The following is a 22,411-nucleotide window of genomic DNA, read 5'->3' on the forward strand; positions in this document are numbered from 1 at the left end:
AGTCTGAGTCAGAACAAGCCAAGGGTGTATGAAGTGAGAGCAGGCAGCAGGTCACAGAGTGGAGGGGAAGAGCACAATGACAGCAGAGCCTCTCCCTGTTCAGAAGAACAGGCCTGGAGCAACCTAACAAATCATTTGTACTACAGAAACTATTATTTATTTGACAGCTTTCAGCTGAGCTCTTGTCCAACCTACATACCCGTGACACTTGTGGCCCTCCCAGGAATGCAGGAAGGGAGCTGGCATCCCAGAAGGGCAGAGGAAAAAAGAAGCCCAAAGCTTTATGAAAGATACAATTTATTGGTCAGACAGAATGACTTTGCCCCTTGCACTTCTTGCATCAGTCCAGCACAAGGAAAAAGCTAAGTTAAAAAACCAAACACACACATGAAGGTTAGCTTTGGGGTCATGGAAAACCACCCTGAGCCAAAGCCAGTGAAGAGCTGTGAAATCCCTCTCTCTAGGCAGAAAGAGGGCAAGCACCAAGATCTCCAGGACCTGCCTGGGTGACTGGTGAAGGGTTGAAGTGACAACCCAGCCAGCTTCTCTCCTGCAGGTTGAGGCACATTTCCCACATCCTTCCCCAGCACTTTTTTTTTTTCCCCACATCCCTCCCACTGGACTTTTAAACAGATTCCATTGAGCCAATAAAAAAGTGACAAGTTAAAACTTAACCTCCATTTAAACTCAGATTATGTGACTTTGGCTTGCACCAGTAAGTTTACAAGGGTAAATCACAACCATAACATAGTTTTGAAAGAATAAAACTGGTTTTACTTGTGTCAGTGCACCTTGAGTTTAAGATGAAGCCTCAGTCCTCAATTTCACCAGAGGTGCTGCATCTGACCCTGCAGCCTGGATGCTTCTCCACATATTACCCCTGGAGAGGGATGCTGGCTCTAATTTCCAGTCATTAACTTGGAAAAGACCTCTGAGATCATCAAGTCCAACCACTGCCTAACTTTACCCAGCTCTACCAAGTTCAGCACTTGAACCACTAATCCAGAATTTTAGAGATTTAAAAAAATAATTCATTTTAAAATAATTCTGATGTGTGTGGCCTGATGAGTTTCTAAGCACCCAGCCTGGCAGAGGCCAACCTTCCCTTACCTCTCTCCCATCATCCTCCCCTTTCCCAACCACTTCATTTGTGCATGGTCCTGTTCCCAGACACATACCAATGTACTCCAAGGAAAAGAAGAATGAGCAGCTCATGACAACGAAAAAATTTCCAAACATGTGGCTCAGCATGATGCTTTTTTCAAGTCCTTAGTGTTTTGTTTTGGGTTTTTCCCCTCCGCCCCCTTTTAGGACAGGCACAAACTCCTCAGTGTGCTCCCAACCTCCCACCACTCCTGGGCTCTCATTTCCTGACCATGACCTCTCCCAAGATGGGATCAGCAGCAGTCTCCCCACAGGCAGCAGGAAGGAACATTTTTGTTTACACTCCAGTGTACTGTTCCCCTTCACTCTCCAGTCTCTCCCTTCCACCACAGAGGACCTTTGAACATTTCTTTGGCCAGCAACATATCTCAGTGAGACACTTGAGTATCTCAGTGAGACATTTGAGGGCATCCACACTCTCTGTTCTGGTTCACATTCCCAAATTTTCAGCAAATGCTCAGCCCACGGGATTTCCCTGCAGCCAACACCATCTTTTTGTCTCTCCATCCCTGTGGATCTCCTTTGTGCCTTTGGCCATGTACCTGGCAGAGGGCTGGACCCCAGAAGCCCAGTGCAGTGAGTTACTAAATGTTGTCATAGGGAACTGCAAGGCCAATGTTGTAGTTGTAACCACTGACTTCATCGTAGGAGGAGCGGCAGATCGGGAGGATGCTTTCTACAGCCAGCTGCTCCACTGAGAACTCGTAGGCATAAATGGTTCCCCTGTATCTGTACAAAACAAGCAGGACACACACCATTTTACCTTCATTTGATATTCAGCAGAGGAAACAAACAAAGTTAGGGATTGCCAGAAAGGACCCATGTTGGGTGCTTCAGAAGCCGACTGTAAAAACCTCTTCACAGAATCACAGGAGTGTCATGGTTGGAAGAGACCTCTAAGATCACCCAACACCACCATGTCAACTAAACCATGTCCTTAAGTGACACATCTACATGGTTTCTGAACCCCTTCAGGGATGGTGGCTCCATCACCTCCTTGGGCAGCACATTCCAGCACCTGACTACTCTCTCAGTAAAGAAATTCTTCCTGATGTTTGGTCTAAACCTCCCCTGAGGCAGCTTCAGACCATTTCTTCTGGTCCTACAATTATTTACTTGAGAGAAGAGGCCAGCACCCACCTCCTCCAACCTCCTTTCAGGGAGCTGAAGAAAGCAATACAGTCTCCTCTCACACTTCTCTTGCCCAAACTAAACAATCCCAATTCCTTCAACCTCTCCTCACAGGGCTTTTTCTTGCTCCTTCTGCACCAGAACTGTCTGTGCAGTTTTAACAAAGCAAACTCCCCTCCTGCCTCCTTCCAGGGACCCCACCAAGCCCTGGAAACAAACAGTGAATCATTCACTTCAGCACTGCAGACAGGACTGTCATCTGCTGAAACATTTCTCATCTCTTCAGAAAGGGGGAAGGTAAGTACACCCTGTAGGCTGATAGTTCAATTAAACATTCTAACAGCCATCTGAGATGCAAATGCCAAAACCTGGAGTCTAAATACCAGAAGTTTTCCTTTAGGAGGAGATATCAGTGCTAATATTTCAAGCAAGGAAAAGGCTGCATTCCCTATCTGGTTTCCATGGACTTTTCATTCCTCTGGTGAAAGAGAAATGCAGGGTTTTTTTGTGCTCAGAAATAGATAAGCAGCCAATTTACCAATGGTTTTGACAGCCTTAACTTCATATTTTTTTTAATTTTAATTTTTAGAGGCAACACCTTCTCTATCACTGCTCTGGATCCTGGCTCAGGTGCTTCCCAGAGTCCCTGATTTGTGCACCATTTAAAAACATGTTACATATCTTGTAAAACGTCTTCACAGGACCAAACCCCCACCCCGAGAGCTGGGTACTCACTTCCTGTGCACAGTGAGGTCATCATCCATGATGCTGGCACCTCGGGGAGTTTTCTCATCAGGGATGTTTGCAGTGATGAGGCTGTGAGAGTTAAACCACAGGTGCCGGACTGGATGTCTGCAAAATAAGGCACAGCCCTTGGGTGAGATGCCACCTGCATTGGACTCCTGAAATCCAAGTGTGGGGAAGGAACTGCTCTGGATCAAACAGGATTTCATTTAAATCAGCATCGTCTCTACAGCCAGAGGCTGGGAACCTGCACTTCAGGCTCTTTTCCTCTTGTCTGGAGCAGACAAACGCAGCTTTTACCTCCATCTAGTGGGCTCTTAGCAGAACACACATGGAGGCCACAAAATACTTCAAACCTTGGCCAACACAGAGGTTGCAAGGGCTCGGGGATGCTCCTCATTTTGCTGCTTTCAGGACTGCAGCAGCACATTCCTGGGAAGAGCAGAATGCTTCCCAAAATGAAAGGGAGGGACACCCAGGACCCCCACGCACTGAGCTATGGCACAAGGTAAGAGGTCGGGTTTCCATCCCTTCTCTCACTGGTGAATAAACCCTCAACCATTTCCTGTTCAAGCAGGAGTGACTTTTCAGATTAAATGGTTCAACTCCACTCTCCAATGTGTCTCCTGTCACCTTCTGCCCTTGCTTTCCACCCCCACTGGGCTGCAGACACAGCTAACAGCACACACACACCTGCTGATCTACGAAGGCCTTTTTGATTGAAGTGAACTCTTCTGATTCCTTTCTAGATTAAACAGTATTTTAAATGTTTTATGTAATGGTTTCAGCTTTTAGTACCCTCCAAAGCTCAGATCTTTGCACTGCCTGCCCCTCCTTTCTTGGCATGCTCCAGGAGACAGTCAATCCAATATTGTCCTTAATGCATCAGCAGCATCACAACAGGCTTTGTAATTCACAGGGTCAAAAGGGAAGGAGATACCTGCTATTTATCAATGATGACTCCAACTTGAACTTCTCTGCCTGTAAATACCTCATCTGGCTCCTCTCAGAGGGAGACGCATTTAAAAATAAATAAATCAGGATTTATCTGTTCATTTTATTAAGGGTACCACTCAAGACTTACAAGAGGTCTTCATCCAGCCACAGCTCAGTCCCTGGCAATTGTGCCTTGATCAGGAAATCATAATTTGGCTGTAGTAACTATCAGTCTCCCATCAACTCCAGGATATTCATCTCTGCTAGTACTTTTAGACCTGTGCTTTTTGTGCTTTCAGTACAAACTGGCATTTTAGTATTGAAATGAGGTGAGCAGAAACACAGACACTGTGTAAGGATAGAACCAGTCACTCTGAACACAGCCAGGAGTTCAGCATTTTAAATAAAAGGTTTGATAAATCCTGGGTTATGAATGAGGCAAGGAGAAGACACCAACTTGAGCTTCATGGAAAATCCAGGGGAAACTAATTCCATGCTCCCTCACTCCAACTGAAGCACTGGTTTTTAACTAATGAGCAAAAAGCCTACAACTGCTGAAGGGCAGACACAGCAACACACACAGGACTCCAGGTGGGGAGGCAATCTGTTCCCACATCACATGGAAACTGAATAGAACACTCAGAAGCATTAGACAGGAGCACGTTATCATTTTGGTCCTGGATTATCCCATTCCCACATTCCTCCTGTCACCAGATGGGGTGAACACCCGAGCAGCTGGACCCCGAGCAGCCAAAGTTACCTGGCGTGCATCTCCCAGAGCTTGGTGCCCATCCTTTGGTCCCACACACAGACCAAGCCTTCTTCTCCTCCACTGACAATCTTCCAGTCATCCATCTGGACAGCAGAAACACCCAACTGGTGGGCATAGAGGGAGCACAAGGATTCGCTTTTGCGGAGGTCGAATACCCTGACCCTACAGGGAAGCAAAGAAAGAACAGATTAAACCTGCTGTGGGACTCCAGTCTGTACCTGCTGAGAGCACAAACACTTCTGGAGCTAGGAAAATATTTCTGGGAGAGGAGTAGTCCCACAGACACCATGAGGCCAGAAATCCACTCTGGCTGACACTTCTCACCACCGAATTTTCACCCCGACTTCTGTTATCACAGATTTTTTTTTTGAGGCAGATTTCTCCCACAGGAGCTCTCTGTCTCCTTACAAGTTCTAGGTGCTAAAAAACACCAGTGAAATTCCATACTTCCCAAGATGTTAGCAATGCCATGAGGCATGAAGTGTCATGTTCTGGGCATGCTGCTAACACCTCCTGCCCCTGGGTGCCTCCCCCATGGGCACTATGGCCAAGGGGTAATATTACTCTGAGGATCAAGGAAAGAACTATTATTACAGAGATTTAGGAAGAGGATTAATAAGTGGCAATTCAAAAGACAAGTCAAAGGAATTGCAGGTTTATGCACCTAAGTTAATCACCAATTTTTAAACAAATCTATACACAAGCCCCCAGCAATCACAGTCTTTTCTGATTTCCAAAATGCAACTACTGACTGCAGGCAGACCTCAGGTACCTCTGGTTTTAAGAACTTTATTGATCCCTCAGATAAGGCATTTTGAAGAGAAATGTACTCAAGACTGAGGTAGAAGCAGAACTGTCAAATAAGAGCTTAGGATTTCAACCACTGCAGCAAGTCCACAGAACCAGTTAAAGGTAATGAATGGTATTCAGATTTTAACCCAGCATGCATCAAAAAGGGGGACATTTTTTGAGCCTTATATATGAGGATTAAGAGATAAACCAAAGTACATAAGTGAATTCAAAAAAATGCAGCAAGTGAAGACAGAAGGAGAGGAGAATTAGTGATCTCATATTTGAAAAGAAGCCAGAGAAAGTTCCTCCCAGCTGATGGCTATCAAGAATGAAGCCATCAGGTACACATTAACTCCAGAAAAGGCCAAAATACACTTGTTCCAACCCATTAACTGTACTTTATTCCATACCCCAGCTACAATCCTAATGGTGTTGCAAGTCTTTCCCTTTCTTGAATGGAGATTGCATCATATGATTGCACAAATCAGACATCTCAGCAACTGAAATACAAGGCAGCCAAACAGCCCAGAAATCCAGTAGAGCACCACCCACCAGACGTGCAGGACTAGAGGGAGGAGAAGTTGCTGGTGGCAAAAAGGACTTTTGGCTTTCTCCAAGTCCAGCAGAGAGAAGCTCTGGTTACACATTAGAACTATGCTTTGGGTTAGGATGGGTAAGGGACTCAGCACTCCCCCTGTCTTACTGCATGTGTTCTGCACAGCAATCAAAGCTCCTTCTGTTTGGTAAGCACAGTTGGAAATGAAGATCTGATTGTGTCCTGGTTATTTCATTAACATGGGCCCAGGTTTCAGGCAGGTGTCTATTCTGGCACACCCTTAGTAGACTGAGAGGCACACTTGAGTTGCCTAGATGTGCTTGGAAAAATTTAATTAAAAAAAAAAAAAAAAAAAAAAAGAGGGGAAAGCATTTTGATTTTGCAAATCCAAAGTGCTGCTCTAATGCAGACCTGGCACAGGCCCCCATCTCCTGCCCCTACAGCTGGGCTCAGTGGGAGCACATCAGATTCATCCCAGTTCAAGGGAGCTGTAAGGAAGGTGTTCCCATGACCAAGCTAAGCTGACTTCCCTTCAGGAGAGCATGGAATACATGTTTGGATCCATTTCTCAGCAATGGTATACACTGAGCTTGCCATATGTTATTGATCATTTTTGGTTCCACCATGAAGAAGGCTGCTGTTGGGCAGTGCATCAGCACGTGCTCCCTGTTATCAGATCTCCTGCCAGTGTGAAGCACAGCTAATAATCCAATACATCAGCAAGGCTTCAGGAGTAGTTTTTGATGGAAAGAATTTTATAGGCCCTACCAAAACCATTGCACTTCGACGGGGTGGTCTGTATTACTTTTCAAAATCATGGCACTGAATAAAAGAGTAGCATACACCAGTAAAATTGTGAAAGTGCTATATTTAATTCCAGCAATACATCTCCCTGCTGGCAGAACTCCCATGGGATGGTCCCTGTTTAGTACAACTGCCCCCAGAAAGGGCTCTCTTTCAAGCCACATCCCACCAGTGGATGCCCAGCACCTATTACCAGCCTTCACCCAGCACCACATGAGGAACTGACCTCTGAGATACACTTTGTCTGGTCTTCTGGATGCCAAACTGATTTGCTGAACTATACTTTCCAACTCTTCTTGCTATGTGAGTGCTTCCCAACCCCTGATCTCAGGCAATGATCAAGCTGAAAAACTGAAAAGCATTCTGGAGGCAAAAGGGCATGGACATTTACTCTAGTATGAAGGGAGTAAACTTCAATCTCACTTAAGGGTTATCAACTTCTCCCACCATCGTGTAAGAGATCAAAACTGGAGGTAGTTTTACTGGGGTGCTTTGGAAAAATCAGTGATCCCAAGGATTCAAACTTCAGATACTCCCTTTATCCTCTTTGCTGAGAAGGTGTGGGCTTTGCTTGCGCTGTCTGGTCGCTGAGGAAAAGAAGCTGTTTGACAAAATAATCATTTTTGCAAGCTGCTGCACTGGTGGGACAGAGGTCTGGGATTTGGCAAGGGGAAGTGCCCGCCTCACAAGCTGATACCCACCACACCAGACCACCACCTGCAGCCTGATGCCCAGTGCAGAAAGGAGGAGGGAAGGAAGAGGGAGCCATTAGAGACTGGCTCCTCGCCATCCCACATCTCCTTTGGTGCACTGGATCAGACCCCACAAATAACTAGCCAAAAAAAAAAAAAAAAAAAAAAAGAAAATCTAAAAAATTGGACTCCAAGAGTCTTTTTAAGCACTTTAATCCTTTCGCACTGCCTGCTCCCAGTGCGTCCATTCCTGGCACCTGATATTGTGCTGGGAAAATCCTACTCCCCAAGCCAAGGAGTTAAAGAGAAAGCTGCTAATCAGCTAAATAGAAGCTGGAATCTGTTCACATGAAAGTCTCTTTTTTTTGTCACCTGAGGGACATCACAGTGTTCCGAAATACACTCTTGACATCATTTGGCAGACAGACCCATCTCATCCTACATGATTCATCCCTTAGGTTATTTTTTTAATATCAGAAAGTGAGCTTTTAAATGCCAAACTAATTTTGCGGGTGGTGGTGGGGAAGTGGAAGATATTCCAAGTGGTCTCACTGGGCTGTACACCAACTGTGTCCACCAAATGGCTTCAAAAGAAAGTCTTCCCATGGAGCTTTGTGAAACAAAGCAAACCAGCAACCACATCCAACTATTACCTAATATTTTGTTCCTGAAGTTCATGCAGGCTGCATTTGAAACATTAGAGGAGAAACAAATTCTAGCAGGTCCAGCTGTAGGACAGCAGGATAGGAAGTAAGCTAATTTGAGATGGGTTGCAGCTCTGGGCAGTACCTACCTTCTGTCTTTATTGCCTGTAACAAGCATGTTTGGAGGGCTGTTCTGGAGGTTGACACACGTGAAGTCACCTATTGAGTTGCCCATCTTCTTCAGACACTGACTTGTTTCCAGATTGTAAAGAAGAATCTGGCAGAAAGAGGACAAACAACCAGCTAAATGTAGCAGGAGCCCAACGAGGTTTTGCTGCAGCAGAGTTAGTACCACCAGAGATGGATTGCAGGACTTGTTTCTCAATATGCCAACACACAGCCCAGGTACAGATCTATTAAGAAGGGCAACACCACCCTCAGAAATAAGGAAATCAAGTTTCCTAATGGAATCCACTGGGATGCAGGGAGGCAAGGCTCTTGCCAACCAGTATCAGACTTGTGTAGCTCTCAGGCAGACAAAGCAAGCCACATGGGGTTTCTCCAGGTCATGTTCTCAAGGCTTGGAGGGAAAAAGGAAATAGATTCTTCATCCATTTTAGTATTTGGAAGAGTAATAAATGGGATCAATGTTTAGAAGCTTTAGACAGATGGACTGTGCAAGAAAGATTCAATAAACTACAGTAAAAACTGTATTTATTGTACTGTATTTATATCACTGCCTCAGCATGAAGAGGTCCTGCTGATTGCTTTGTGCAGATCACGTGGCAGAAACACATCAAGAGAAACATCACATCTGAAGTGGCAGTTCAGATGGGAAAGGAATAAAAACAACACTGACTGTAAACAACATCCAAGAGGATCTCTATTTTTAGAACCGGAAAAATGTACTGGTCAAAGCCCAGTAGAGCTCTGCAGAGTACCTGGTCTTCCATGACTTTATAACCATTATTAAATTTCACAGTGATGCTCCTTTTAAATGGAAAGAAACCTATGACCATGAGAAAGAGTAGTAGCAGCTAAAACATTTGAAAAAACCCACAAACTTATGGCTTCCATGGCAACATCAGCATGGCTGCGTCAACATCACACCACATCACATCAATATTAGTAACTTCTACTTTTCTGATTATATCCACGTGCATTTTAATAGCTACTACACTATCTATACATATTATTTCAATAATTTGCCATGTCAGTGGTAGTGATGCTGCCTGGCCTTTTAATTCCTCTGCCTGTGCAATTTTAGCAAGCACCTGAAAGGCTGAATTATGAGAGCAAAAGGAGAGTATTTTGTGATGGTTGCCTCCAGGCAGCAAAGGTGAAGCTTTAAAAATCTTGGGGAACACTGCAAAGAAAGGCAGTGAATTTGCAAGTTTCCTCCACCTGCCATTTCTCCCAACTACACAGCAAGGATGGTTTTATTCAGACATATTAACAGCTTCCTATTAGGACCAACACACCCAACCCCAACTTCCTCAGTAATCTCTCAGCTAGTTCCCCTGCCCAGTCACGATCTGCCCCAAACACCCATTTTAAGGATGAAAAAATTACATACTAAAGACCCAAAACCCCAAACAATTTAACCCAAGCACTGTAAAAAGCAAGGAAGACTCTACCCTTGCAGATAGACTTAAGGCAGAAAAGTTGCTAAAAATTCATTTAAACTTCCACACATACCCAAAAGCTGCTACAAACTGGATTAAAATGTTGGTGTACAAGGTAAAGACCAATTTACAGCCTGTTCTCACTTGCAGCACTGCTTCCAGCAGCTCACTAACCAAACCCAGAGATAATGACCTTCTGGCAAAGGTACTCTGCATGGTTTTCAGTGCAAAGGAAATTAATATCTACGCCTGGCAACCAAATTTCCCCTTGGAAAGTTTTGAACAAAAGACAAAGTCAATAAACTGCTGAAGTCAACTCCTGAACAATAAATGGTGGGATCATGAGTGCTGTGTTCCAGCTCCCAGTTGAGGCTCTGGACCAGCCCTTCCCAGCTGCACAGTAAAACTCAGGAGAGGAGAGGGCCAAATGCTGCTTTCTCAAAAGTCCCCTGGGGCTAATACTTAAATTGAACATCCATAAACTATTAATTTATCTAAATGACTATAGCTCCCATCTATCCTGTAAAAGTATGATACACACTTGAACATTCAGTTATGGCTATGAAAGACTACAATGAAAAATTGCTTCCATAGAGCATTTAAAGATTCCCCTTGTTTTACTTGGGAGCAAATATCACATTTTCCTGCTTGCAGTCTCCATTTCAGACCCGTGGCAATCTCACACAAAGGCAGCACCAGCTGAAAAACTACTTATTTCTCCTCACATAACTTGTAGGTGGTCATTAACTTAAGGTGTTTGCCTCTAAGAAAGAGAATCTGTGAAAAAATAAAGATCCACAAAACTGGAGGAAAGGCTTTTGTCTTATCTTTTTCTACCCCCTCCAATTCCTCCTTGTCAGTCTCCATTCTTCTAAAGCCTGTTGGGGTTTCTTTTAAATGCTACAATGCAAACCTGTGTTTGTAGGCAATTAGCCCTATCACTGGAATAAAGATTCTTTTTGTGATTTTTAGTAGTCAGTTTAAATTCAACTTCTGTCTTGAGCAATTTTATGGTCTGCAAATGCGTTTTTCAAAACCTTATCCTGGCAAACCCATAGGTAAAGAAACAAACAGAATTTAAAAATGCTTTTTTAAGCCTGAATAATAATTTCTTGCACATAGGGATTTTAAAAGCATTCTGATGACAATCTTGAAGTTGCTAGAACACTTCTGATGAGCTCTCCTAGAATATCCCAAGTCAACAAGGATTTTCATAACAAAGGCCAAGGAGAAATAATGAAAATACCTGGTCAATAGGGACTTAAAATAAGGGTTTGTATGTTAAAGGGCAGATAAAGCATAAGATCTTTGGGAGGTTTATAATCCTATAATGCACACTGCAAAGGGATTACCCTTTTAAAGATATTTATAATCCTATAATGGACAGCCAAGACCAGTGACCTAATAGGTACCAAGCCAAAGGTAAGTGAAGCAAGAGCATTTGGGTGTGAAATGAAGTCCCCTGGGATAACACACTAACGAGCATCCCTGGCCCCAGTGGGAATGTGGGGCCACCAGGGAGGAAAAGCATTAAATACTCTGGGCAGATGCATCAGGCTGTAAGGCACCAAACAAGAAGTGTTACCTATTAACATTGTTCAAATGAAAAAGTCTTAAGTTGTTGGCTGAGAGCCAAGCAATCTCCCAGAATGCTTAATAATTCAACAAGCCCGAAATAGCCAGAGTACCTTTACCATTATGTTTAGTTAAAGACCACAGAGATTAGAAAACACATTATCCATCTCGGAGGTGATTCTTTCCATGTTACAAGTCCCTTAACGACCTTTACCATCTCTCCCTCTCCCTCTCTCTCTTTTAATAAGGCTGAGCAAATGGGACTTCATTTTATCCGATTGCCACAGACTGCTGGTATTAATTATTCATGCTCATACTCTCTCTTTTGTTAAGGCAGTGCATTAGACTAATTTCCCTCTTTACTGGGTGACTTGGGAAAGTCTCAACCTGTGGCCACTGTTCTCAGATGCTGGCAAGTTGAGGAGACCAAGCAGAGGTAGAGAGGAAAAGTTATGGTGCTGGAGGAAGCTGCAGAGCAGTGGGTACAGGGAGCTCAGCTCTCTTTACATGCTGTCCAGCAACTCAGGAAAGAAGACTAAATTAATTCACAAAGAATTAAAAGTCTCTGTAGCCAGACTGGCTAAGCTGGGAGCTTTGTTACATCTTGCAGCTAAGTGAGGTCAAGCGTGGTCGATGCACTCTGGGTTGAGATCCTTCCAAGAAAAACCAAGGAACTGAAGGAAATGCTGCTGATGGAACTCTTCCATGCATGTCCAATACCCCAGCAGGTGTTTTGGGATCCTGTGTTGTTGGAGATGTCTTTTTTGGATGGAACATTAAAACAACAAATCCCTAAGCACTTGTTATCAAAGAGCCTGTGGTACTTTCAACAAGAGCAGGGGTGTTCAACCCACTGTCCTGGCTGAGAGCCAGCAGACAACTGCTCTCTGAAACAGCTCATTCCCCTCCACCATCCCATTTCTGCTGCTTGTCAACATTCACCACATCATACAGCCAGTAAAAACTCCCCCTCTCTCAGAATTGGGCACTCTCTATATCCAGATCTCACTCTTGTTTAGCTGAAATATTGAATGGAGTATCACAAAGAGTTTACTGCGAAACCACACTCAAACCCTTCCTCATTTTCTTTACTGAATAACACACAAGATGCATTAAATAAGCACTTTCTCAGAAATAAAGTGGCTAGGATAGAGGTGTCCAACTGTCATTTCTGAGACAGAGGATCAAAATAAATTAAAAAATTTGTTGCTCAAAGAGGCGGAGGAACAAGCTGCAAGATTGGGAAGAGAATTTGCATTTATTTTCAGAGGATGTTTCTCCCTATTTCCTTCTGCCCATCCCTGGGCTGACCAGTAAAAACATTGCTGAACACATACAAACAGAAGAAAGGGTCATGAAATTTTAAGTCCACCATGAATAAAAGGGGATCTGATTTTTTCCTCAGGTCAAACCCATTCAATTCAAAGGGTACCTAAAAAAATTATGGCTATTTCCTCTGCATTTTCAGTAGAAGTCATCAAATTAAGTACAACATATGGCACACACTGCTGTGAGTTTGAATTTTGGTTCTAAAGGGATGTGGAAAAAAATATTTTCAAAGTTTACAAGCCTCAGGGGCCCAGTTTCCCAGTGCAAATGTATTGAACTGCCTACTGTAAATACGGGCACACAACACTGCAAAACAACAAAATAATTCTACTCTTAACAAATGCAAGGTCAGCATATTGACACTGGTACAGAGAGATAAGTATCCTGGCTCCATAAATTTAAAGATGAGCTAAGATTTAAAAGGAGCAGCTGAGGGAGACGGGCAGACAACTGGAGAGAAAGCAGAAGAGTAAATCATACACAAACCAGCCAGTAGAAAAAAAAAAAATTAAAAAATTAAAAAAACCCAAAAAACCAGTTAATATACATGAATAATAGATGTTTGATTTAAAAGCAGTTTACTCCAATATGATGTAATTTTTGACAAAAAGCCAGAGAGACTATTTTGCAAGTTCTTGCCAGATATAAGTCATTGTGTAAAGCTGTAACACAACCGTTTCTCTGAGCATGTGGAAAATTGACTTTCATGCCACCCTAAAGGTGACTTTACCCTGGCAAATGAGAGCTGGTATTTCACACGTGCTGAGCTGCACCAAGCAGCCTCAAGCAATGCTTAAAGACCCACGCAGAGAATTGCAAAAATAAGATTCTAAACAGCTTGCAGCAAACCCAGCCATAAAAAAAAAAAAAAAAAAAAAAAAAATCCAGCCATCCACATACCCGCTCCTCCCAACATCTCCAACAGCCATCAGAGTTGCACATCAAGCTGAAAACAAGCATAGTTTGGGTTGGGTTTTCTTTTCTTTTAAGTTTTCATTTGACTGGAGTCAAAAAGTAAGAGTCCAAGCTGGCAGGAAGAAGCAGAGCCAAGCAGGCAGGCAGCAGGCAAGCTCGGGCAGCAGAGTTCTGCCAAGGCACCTGCAAGCTTTGCTGTTCCAGCACTGGTCACTGCCAGGCACAGGGATTCTGCCAGCCCTGGTGGGCTTGGGATGTGGACAGATGTCTGCTAGGACCTGGAATGAGGTCACTGGGCTCATTTGACTTGTGGCTGAAGACTGATGTAAGAGTTCAAGCACCCAGAGGTGCTGGGATGTTGTCTTTACCACCCACTCACTAAAAACCAAGCCCAAGCCCACAGACACTCACCCTAACCTAAGGACAGGTAAAAGCAAGGCAAGGTAATTCTCAAAAATGGAGTAAATGCTCTGGGTTTCATAGATGATCACCCTGAACACTCCCAGCACATGCTAACAGCTACATTTTCAAAACCTGAGGCACTCCCCTAAGCAGCTGTGCCAATTTTGAGGTATTCAATTGTATTGTACAAACAGAAAATAAAACAACAATCAGAATGTCATTAGCATTAGCCAATAAAAAAGGAATTTTTAATTTTTTTTTTAACTTGCAAAATTACTTTCGGTCAGATACTAAGGTTGAAAAAACAAGATGGATGATTCCTTTTCAGCAAGAGAGGGCTAAATCAACACTTCAAGACAAATTGAGGCAAGGAAAACTTCTGGTCTCTGCTGGACTTTGTTCCTTGAAGTGCCTGATTTAAGAAAAGTTACACAGTTCAGATCCTCAGAAAGAGTTCTGCCTCTCCTACACGGTACCAAGGAGTTCATACAGAGGAATTTAAGCCACCTTTCTCCACCAAAAATCTGCTAATGCTTTAGGAGTCTTACAGCTCCCCAAAGGCAAATGCCTGGGCAAGGCCCCTATGTTCAAATTCAGTCACCAGTTAAGAACTGCCCTTCCACTGGTATGAAAACAAGAGCCCACAAAGCTCGTTTTGTTGAAAACAGTTTTTAAACAAGAAAAATAAAGATGAAAAAAACCTGAAATCTGTGAAACTCCACAAGAACTGGAAATATTGTGACACCAGAAAAGACCATGTAAGCTTACCAGTTAACAAACAGGAGGATTTTAGTTAAAATAAGGTGCAAGAAAGATGTAACAGCTTATATCAAGCAGCTACGACCTAAATACATCATCTAAGACAGGCTGTAAAGTATGAAATGAAATTTGAAGGATAATTTCAAGTTTTTCTAGTTAATATTAGCTCATAAAATCCATTTCAAGTGGTTAATTCTACTGGATACACTCACATCAGCAAGCAGTTGAGGAACTCTGTAGAAACATTAAATACAGGAGCAAAACTAGGCAGTATTTCAATGGCTGATGAGAAGAGACAGGTGATGTTGAATGCCATCCATCAAGTACAAGCCAATTGTCAGCTCAAAACAGATGAAAAAACAACAGTATAACAAACAGCTCCCAAGGCATCTGATCTCAACACATCCAGCCTTCTGTTTCGAAGTTGGAGGCTCTACAATCCTCCCTTCACTCCCCTTTCCCATCTATCTGTTCTGAAACAAGGTTTGAGTTTGTGCACCAAGCACCCAGAACCACAGCCCCACTCTGAGCCTGGCATGCCACACAAGAAGAGTTCTTCAGCTGCATGAGTTTCAAAGAAAATTCTTTTGCATACTATATGCTTTTTCTTCATCTGTGAAAAAAAAAAAAAAACACAAACCACCACAAAACAAAACAAAAAAAATCCTCCAGTTTTGATTATCTTCTATCACCAAAACCCGTTGAATAACGTTAAAAAATTTCAGTTCAATTTTTTATGCAAGAGAAAGTGGGGTTTGGTTTTAATTACCCTCAAAGTGAATACAGCATTCATAAATTTCCATTGAAATAATCCACAAGCAGGAGAAAGCTCAGCTGAAGCTACAGCAGGAGACCAGACTTACTTGACAGCAGACAGTCCATTCAGGGAGCTTATAAATATACCAGCTATGAGAAAAACTTCATTCAGATCATACAATCAGTGAGATAATTGCATCAGAAATTAGATGATGTCAGTCCTGACAAGTCAGAGTGCTACCTGCTTAAGAGGCTTACATCCTGCCACACAGAGCACCAGAGCCAGCTCCAGTTTAAATCTGTGGATCCATGGAGAGTTAGAAAATAATTTTAACTTACAATGCTCAAACCTAAAATTCCAACATGTGAACGCTGAGATTTTGGGATGCTGCTGCAATGTTGAGATCATAGGTCTCCAAACCACATGGGACAGGGTAATATTCTTCCCTAGACACCATCCTTCAAAACATGTCCACTGGATGTCAGGAGCTCCACTTTAGGTGGAAAGGGAAAGCGGGGTCAGGGTCTTGCCTGTGGCTCCTGACCTGGTCTGTATGATCAGCCATGTATGAGCCTAGAGAGGGACAAGGATCTTGGTATTTCAAGAATTTGGAATTTTTCACATAATAGGATGCTGTACATGAGGTGAGTACAGCTGAAATAATCCTTAATAAAGAAGTTGCTCTTAGCTTAACATAAACCAAAGAGCTCCAGGAACACAAAACATAAATTTTCAAGAAACAGCAGCATATTTGGGTTGTCTGATGCTTAGTGAAGTGAGAGCTGAGCTTCTCACAGATGAAGCATTTACATTCTCCTTTCTCCCCTCCATGCTGCCTGTCATCTAACAGTAGGCAGGTCTATGCCAATGATTTGATGTTTTTCTCCTCTCTGACATAAAAGTTCCTTAAAAAAAAAAAAAAAAAAAAAAAAAGCCTCAGATCTCTACTCTGCTGTCAAATCTGGTTAAAAATAGACAAAGATTAAAAAGAGAGAAGGAAAAAAAAAAGATGGTTTCCCCAACTACATTTTCATCAGCAAGCAGGTTACTAGGCAGTGGCATTGGGACTGTGAGCTCACACTAAAAACATCTCCCTCAGGAAAAAACAAAGCAAGCCCCAAACTGAGTTAAAAAAAAAACCCAAGCTTTCCCCTTACAGCAACCCAGCCAGCAGCAAGCAGGGCTGGAATTCTTCATCATTACCTTTCCAAGATGAAAAGCTCTCCTCCTCAAGACAGATTGTCCACTTGTGAGCAGGGCCATCAGCCAGTGCCAAGTCCCCCCAGGGCTGCAGGAGGGGAATGATGACCCCAGCAGCCATCAGTAATTCCTTTCTGCTGTGATGTCAGTCAGTGCAGCGATGCCAAACCAGTGTCCTTGTCAAACCCAACCCCAGTGTCTGGACACCTCCAGTCCCATCTCCCTGATTAGGATGCAAGCTGATGCTTTATACAATCTGCCATCAAAATGCCCAAGACTTCAGGGCTGAATTAGGAAATCTGTCTGGCTATACAGAGTGACACCCGGGGGCCTAAGTTGATTTCTCTGCTCCTTTAGGAGGCACAAAGGTGATGACCGAGGTAATGCCTTGGATGAGGCAATTCTGCCTTCTAACCTCCCACACCTCTGTAGGGAAAAGAATTGGATTAGGACAGCAAAGGAATTAATCAAGACAGCGTGGCCCTATAGCATCTCTCAGCCCTAGGGGTATTTATGGTGCCCTCCCCCAAATGTGAATTTTAGAGGAGAAATTAGATGCAGCTGGACACAGTTATTCCTGACACAGAGGCAGCCCTAAATAAAGCTTTCCTGTTCTGCTCACTTGCCAAAGAAAACACTGCCTTTGTACACTACAGACCACAGCTCCTTTCATCTGGTTGCTCACCTCCTGCTTTTTTCCTCCACCTGCCTGAAGCACTCTCCTTCCCTCTTTGCTGATAGCCCATCACATGCCTGAAGCACAACCACAACAAACCAGAATGAAATGAGTGAATGGTAAAGTTAGGCAAGATGCAGGAAAGGGATAGGAACACTCAAGGCACCTGGAAACAGGTCTCCTGGCAGCCTGGTCCCTACCCTGGAGTAGGACTGTGTCCAGGAGCTGCTGCCACCACCTACCTGAGATCTCAGGTAGGATTCTGAGCCTATCCAGAATAAAATTATTTATGCTATTTGGGTCTGCAAGTCCAGAACAGCCCTTCCTGCAAGCAGGGAAATTTAAGAGAGCTGCATGAGAAGCATACCTCAGGCACAAGTCTTCAGCAGGGTTACAAAATCAGTCTGGTTCTTATCTGCCCTGCCACTGCCAATAAAAGCAGACTGTGTCACAGGGGGCTTCAAACCCACGATTATCATTTATCACTGAACTTTAATTTAACATTCAATCTTAGTACAACAGTCAAGCCATCCTCACCAAATTGAAAGTAACTCAGTTCAAACACTCAAGCACACATAGACACAAAAAGCACATGTTTGGACAGGGCTTGACATACTGCTCAGGATTCCCTCCTCAGAAAGGCTGAGGGATGTTTTGGCTTATGGGGGTGGAGTTGTTTATTGGAGTTTTTAGTTTGTTTGAGGCTTATTTTTTAGCTTTTGTTTTTTGAGAGGAGTTCCCCCCACGGGGCCTTTGATGCAACATAGAGCTGGGAGGTGCTGAGGAGTGGAGAATGCAAAGTGTTTACAGTGTACCCAAGGAGCTGAATGGTTATCCTTTACTTCAGCCCACTGAGAGGACACTAATAGAAGCATCAGATGATTGCATGAAAAGAATGCCTTTCCTCTGCTGTCAAAAGGTAAATAGCAGGGAAGGGAATGGTCAGTAGCAGGAACTCTTTTTTCCTTTGTATAAAGGTACAAAAATCTTACAAAAAAAAAAAATTAAATACCTGGTTGGGCTCATTCAATAACCAGCCAAAGGTTTTGACCCCAAAGGCTGCTTCCTGAGCAGACACATCAAGGCATGTGACAGGCTGCCCATAGACAGAGTGGAGGATTTTGCCAGGATCTTCTGCTTTCAGGAGGTACACAATGTCTTCTGCAGCTGCTACTGTCACTGGGCTCCCCGTAACATCTGGAACCAGATTAAGGAAGTTGACCTAAAAAGAGCAGACTTTTTATTTTTGTCAGAGCCAACAAATTTTTTGTATCACTACTGCCACATGCTAAACTGAAAAAACTACTGATGTGTGGTTATCAGCTACTTAGATCATCCCAATTACAGATTAATTGCAAAGACTAAATAATAACTTTACTTCTGAACGTTTGCAAATTTAGCTCCTGTGATGAAATCTAGCTCTGAGTCTTTAGAACAAGTCCACTTAAGAACCTAATCAGAACACATCACAACACATCAAAATGTCACATCACAGAAAGGAGCACAACTTAATGGACTCCTTCAAAGGAGAGCAAACCCTAAGGTTAAAGCACTCAAAGCAAATATTGTGGCTAGAATATGAATATGGAGCTAAAGAAGAGGCAACACATTCATGCAACAAACACAGAATAGTTGATGCTTACACTGAAGTTATGTGTACAGAACCTACATCAACAGAAAAGTCATCACATGGCTCCAGGACATCTCAAGTGTCAGCACCTCTAGCTTCTGTGACAAGGCCAGAATGTTGTTGCTCATTTCAGGAAATTAAGACATTGCTGCAAAGTCTCACCATGAGAAGTTTGAACTCCTTAAGAGGGCAGCTGATTTCTAACCCAACCTTAGAAGAAAGTGTGGTGTCCTCAGTCTCTTTCACAGGTGGCAAACTGACATTTCCCAGCAAGCAAGAATCAGAAGTAAAATCAGTTCAGCTACAATGGAGTGAGTGGTAGTGTTTTAACAGTTTTATTGGGAAACCTCTTCAAAATAAACAAATGTCCCCAAACTTTTAAAGTATTGTAAGACTGACCAAGCTTTGAAAGAGGGGATTAGTCTGGAGTGATTTAAATCACAACTTTACAACCATTAGCTGTTCAGTCAGCTTCCTGCAATAGGAGAGAAGCTTCAAGACTCAATGTGTTCCCACGTGCTTCCTTCCCCTTTAAAAAAAATGCTGCTACTCAGAGACAGAATAAAACTTCAGCAAGCAGGACAGCTTTTCCTTTTTAATTAAAATAGTCTCAAAACTTCAGTGACAGAAGGTGCAACCTGAAGAAGCTGCGCAAGTAGTTACAACTTCACAAGTGCTACTATTAGCTGGGCTGCAATATCCTGCCTCAGAATTAATCAGATAGCATTGATCTGGAATGAGACCTTGAGTTTTAGCTCCAATTCTACGCGAGAAAACTGATTTACAAAATGAGCCAACTTAGTTTGATGCTGACAGAAAAATAATTACAAACAGCCAACCTCCTGCACCATATGGACTTCTACTCATTTTCACTTGTAGCTTAAGCCAGCATTTCACCCTTGCTCTTCAGGGATGAAAGGCTCATCCATTAACCTGCTTCAAACTCACGGCCTCAAGCTGATACTGCTGTTCTCTAGATCAGGCAGCACTCTTGTAAGATTTTCCTAAGATCCCTCTTAACAACCCCAAAGATAATTAGTGGATCGGGAGCTGCTGGAATGAAGCTGAGCAGCCTGGAGACTCACCAGTTTCTGGATTTCAAATGTTCCTGTAGTTTGCCAGAATCCTCTGTCATTAGGGCTTTCCACTTTGACCTCAAAGCCAGATGCTGTTGCTACTGTGGCACCTTCTGACCCGAGAGCTAAAGCCTGGATCCTCTGATTGTGCTGGTAGCGATGGATCGGCTCCCGCCCGAACATCAGGCTCCAAACACTAATGGTTCCTATGCACAAAAAAATATCAAACACTGTGTTTTACCTTCAATTAGAAGAACATTTAAAGATGTAAGCTTATAAGCACTCTAATGGGAACTTTTAATGTACAGAAAAGAGACTGTAGGGCAGGAAAGCAGAACTTCAGACACTGAACATAAGTTGAACAGAAACTTCCCCAAATCAAGCACTTTGGTATTAAATGCTCATTGCTGCCTGTGTAATCCCTAATTACTCTTAAATAACACTGTTATCTACCTTGAGGAAGACTTCTTGAATTCCCTCACTTTTCCACAATTGGAGATAATCAGCCTTAAACAGACACATGAATTTTTATTCCACTGTATACTCATGCACAATTAATTACCCCTAAAAAGAATGAGAAAACCCACCCAAATTTAAGCCACTCTGCTGCAGACAGGAAAGTTTTACAGTAATGAACCTGAAGTTCTGCACACACACCAGTCAGACCAGGGATTTTAACACCATTCTTAGCAGTTTACAACCAGCAGCAAAGCTCCTAATCCTCAAACTCTGGAAAAAGGGAGCAAAAGAGCGCAATGCTTTCAGAAAACTAAGGAATAAAAAAAACCCCAAAGAACACAAGAGTCAAAAGACAATCCATTTTCAATTGCATTTTTTTCCTGGCCACAGACCACTGATATTATGTTGAGAAGAAATGGTACATTAATGCAATAATCTGAATAAAAGCAACCTGCAGCTATCAAGAGTGTATTACAGAACAGAAGGGGCACAGGGAACCTGAGACTTCTGGGCCACCTTTGCACTGAATTAACAGAGAAGCAATCCTCAGCTGAGAGAGGCAGGGCTGAAGAAGCCTTCCTTCTACTTGAGCATGGCCATTAATGATGAAATGATTAATGGTTGCTATTCCTTCAAAAGGAGACATAAAAGCTCTGACAGACAGCTGTGGACGGGCACCAATGCCAGTTTGCAAACACTCCTCCTGTGTCCCAAAGGAGGTGAAGCAAGAGTGTGGTAATGAAACTGCACATAGTGAAATGGTACCTAAATGAGTTTAAATTGATTTATGTTTGCTTTTGTAAAGATTATTTGGTATCTGGAAAGTGCTACCCATGTGAAATAATGCAGATAATCCTTAAGATCCCTGTCTAATGGCACTCCCACTGAATATTTATATTCCTCGCCATGGGAATGAGTACCATAATGGGGACCATTTTTGTTTTATTAGGGATGCATATTTAAATTAATCTGCTATTTGCCTAAACAATTAGCTGCCTCTGTTTGTTTACACAAAGCCAAAACTGCAATTAGGCTTCCATCAAAAAGATAAGTCCCGACTAAAACTGTCCCGATGGAGTCATAAGGGCTCAGAGCAGAACTTCCCAAAATTACTTCTTAGCATAATGGTAATTATGTTAATTGCTTGAAAGGTAAATAACTGCTGAACTGGTTTTGAAAAACAGAATGCTAGCTCAGATCACACACACTTAGGCTTAAAACAAGTTAACAAATCCAAATGGACAGCACAGGCTCCAATTCCCTCTGCAGCCGGGTCTGAGCAGCAGCACTTTGGTGCCTTCCCAGGGAGTCCTCAGCTCCAGCCTCAAACAAAGGGAAGGGATGAAGTCCCACCTCCAGGACAGCTGATTTAAACAAGCAAACAATCATCAATGATAAAAGACTTGTAGTGATACCAGAACACCAACATTAGAACCAGACTTTTATATCAGGTGGTGAATATCGCTGCCAAGCTCCTCTGGGCAGGAGGGTTTGCAACTTTTTTTGTTTTTTGCAGAATTATTTATCCCAGCTAAAGACCTCTTCTGCAAAGGGGGAAAAATGAAGCTGATTTGCTTTCAGTGATGCCTTTTGTCTGCAAATCTCTATGATGAGCATTTCACTGTTTTTAACAGAGTGTATTCAAGTAGGAAAGTTCTGCAAAATAACAAAAAATATTTGAGTCTAAGAACCTACTTCTGACCACGTGAGCCAACTGGGAACCCCAGAATTCAGATTCTGCTCTCTAAATTTAAGCAACAAAGCCACTCCTAT

At 42.9% G+C, this 22,411-nt stretch overlaps 1 protein-coding gene across 2 annotated transcripts in view; it reads right to left on the minus strand.

The window, feature by feature from the left end:
- Nucleotides 1-280: 280 nt before the first annotated feature.
- The window catches only part of FBXW8 (F-box and WD repeat domain containing 8), a 52,294-nt gene continuing 30,163 nt past the window's right edge, over nt 281-22,411 (minus strand). The window contains exons 6-11 of one of the 2 annotated variants that reach the window (XM_071763749.1): nt 20,189-20,385; nt 18,486-18,695; nt 8,385-8,512; nt 4,736-4,909; nt 3,031-3,147; nt 281-1,893 (exon numbers count right to left, since the gene is read on the minus strand). In XM_071763749.1, coding sequence (XP_071619850.1) covers nt 1,749-1,893; nt 3,031-3,147; nt 4,736-4,909; nt 8,385-8,512; nt 18,486-18,695; nt 20,189-20,385 — 971 coding nt within the window. In that variant the 3' untranslated portion in view covers nt 281-1,748. The remainder of the gene's footprint in view (nt 1,894-3,030; nt 3,148-4,735; nt 4,910-8,384; nt 8,513-18,485; nt 18,696-20,188; nt 20,386-22,411) is intronic. The other variant, XM_071763750.1, reaches the window with a different exon arrangement.

This window comes from Heliangelus exortis, chromosome 19 (genome assembly GCF_036169615.1).
Source record: "Heliangelus exortis chromosome 19, bHelExo1.hap1, whole genome shotgun sequence".
Classification (NCBI taxonomy): Eukaryota; Metazoa; Chordata; class Aves; order Apodiformes; family Trochilidae; genus Heliangelus; species Heliangelus exortis.